Source organism: Emiliania huxleyi (assembly GCF_000372725.1).
Source record: "Emiliania huxleyi CCMP1516 unplaced genomic scaffold EMIHUscaffold_7235, whole genome shotgun sequence".
Classification (NCBI taxonomy): Eukaryota; Haptophyta; order Isochrysidales; family Noelaerhabdaceae; genus Emiliania; species Emiliania huxleyi.
Window position 1 is genome coordinate 1 of NW_005196577.1, and position 1,367 is coordinate 1,367.

At 69.1% G+C, this 1,367-nt stretch overlaps 1 protein-coding gene across 1 annotated transcript; it reads right to left on the reverse strand.

Moving 5' to 3' along the window:
- Positions 1 to 301: 301 nt before the first annotated feature.
- Positions 302 to 1,356, reverse strand: EMIHUDRAFT_124931 (hypothetical protein; the record flags this gene model as incomplete). The annotated part of the gene is made up of 3 exons (XM_005761097.1): positions 302 to 743; positions 1,093 to 1,151; positions 1,293 to 1,356. Coding segments are annotated over 3 exons (565 nt in total), but the record flags the coding sequence as incomplete, so codon positions are not given.
- Between the last annotated feature and the right edge of the window lie 11 nt (positions 1,357 to 1,367).

Below are 1,367 nucleotides of genomic sequence, written 5' to 3' on the forward strand. Positions count from 1 at the left end.
GTTCGGGGGGAAGGGGTGGGAGGCCCCGCCCCATGGCAAGCTCCTCGGTTTCGAGGGCAGTTACGGCAGGCATCCGAGCTTGGAGGCGGCTGCTGTCATTTGGCGGCGGCGGCGGGCGGCCGGATAGGGAGAACGGCTCTGTTGTCCGCCTCGCCCGGGCAGCGGGGGAGGCGCTTCCCGAGCGAGGCAGCGGCGAGGCCGCCCCGGAGCGGGGCGGCCCGTGCGCGCTGATCGAAGAGACGAGTCGCCTCGCGAGCGGAGCGACGGTCTGCGAAGCCTCGTACGGGAGAGTGCGGCGCACGGCCTCGCCATCCTCTGCGAGGTGCCGGAAGGGAAGGTCGGCGGCGGCCCGCAGCGATGGCTCCGCCAGCACGGCGAGGGCGAACGAGAGCCACGCCGCCAGGAGGAGCTCCTTGCGCCGGTCTGAGAGGGGGCCCAGCTGCGCCTGCAAGTTGCGTGCGCAGTGGGCGGCAAACTCGCGCCACTGAGGCACCGCGAGGAAGGAGAGGAGCGTGAGGCGGGAGAGGGCGTCGCCCGGCGGCAGACGCGAGAGCAGGACCACGGAGGAGTGCAAGTCCCCCTCGGTCCACGTTGCTTGTGCTATGTTGGAGCGTAGGCCGCCGGCGACGCCGAGCAGCGTGTGCGAGATCGGCACCGGCTTGGCATCCTCCGCCGAGGACGCGTCTAGGTCCGTGATGTGCGCGGCGTAGGCGGCACGCAGCGCAGGGAGCATCTCAGGACGCCTTGTGTACACGGCGAGAGGGATGTGTGCGACACAATCCGCGACAACTCACGCAGCTCTGCAGAGCTTTGAAGAGGACCGCCGCAAGCGGCGTGGGTTGAGCATCCCTCCGCGGGCCCCTCTGCGCCGGGGAGGCGTTGTTGTAGGCTAGGACGCAAGCGTGTCCGTCGCCCTTTTCAAACTCGGGGCCCACACTCCGCTACGCCCTACACTCCGACCCGAAGAGCGAATATTTGGAGGGGGCGGCGCCGCCGCCTAAAAGGGGTCGACAATAGCCAGGCCCGAAAATAAAAGACGCATCGCAGTGCTCCAAGTGCAGAGCACACAGTTCCTCCTCAAGCTACGCGTACCGGGCGGGCTGCTCCTCCTTGGAGAGCACTGGGAAGGGCGCGACACGGTGCAGCAGCACCTGCTCACACGCGGCGGTGTGAAGGGCCGTTGCGAGGGGAGAGCGGGAGGGATCGCGGTGGTGGTGGTGACGGCGTGTGTGTGTGTGCGCGCGCGCGCGCGCGCGCGTGGCTGTGTGTGCGTGTGCGTGTCGGTCGGCCACCGCGTCCGGCGGCTCGATCCGCTTGTAGTAGTCCTTGATCACCTCGCCCTGCGAGAAGCCGAACCTGTCCGCAGC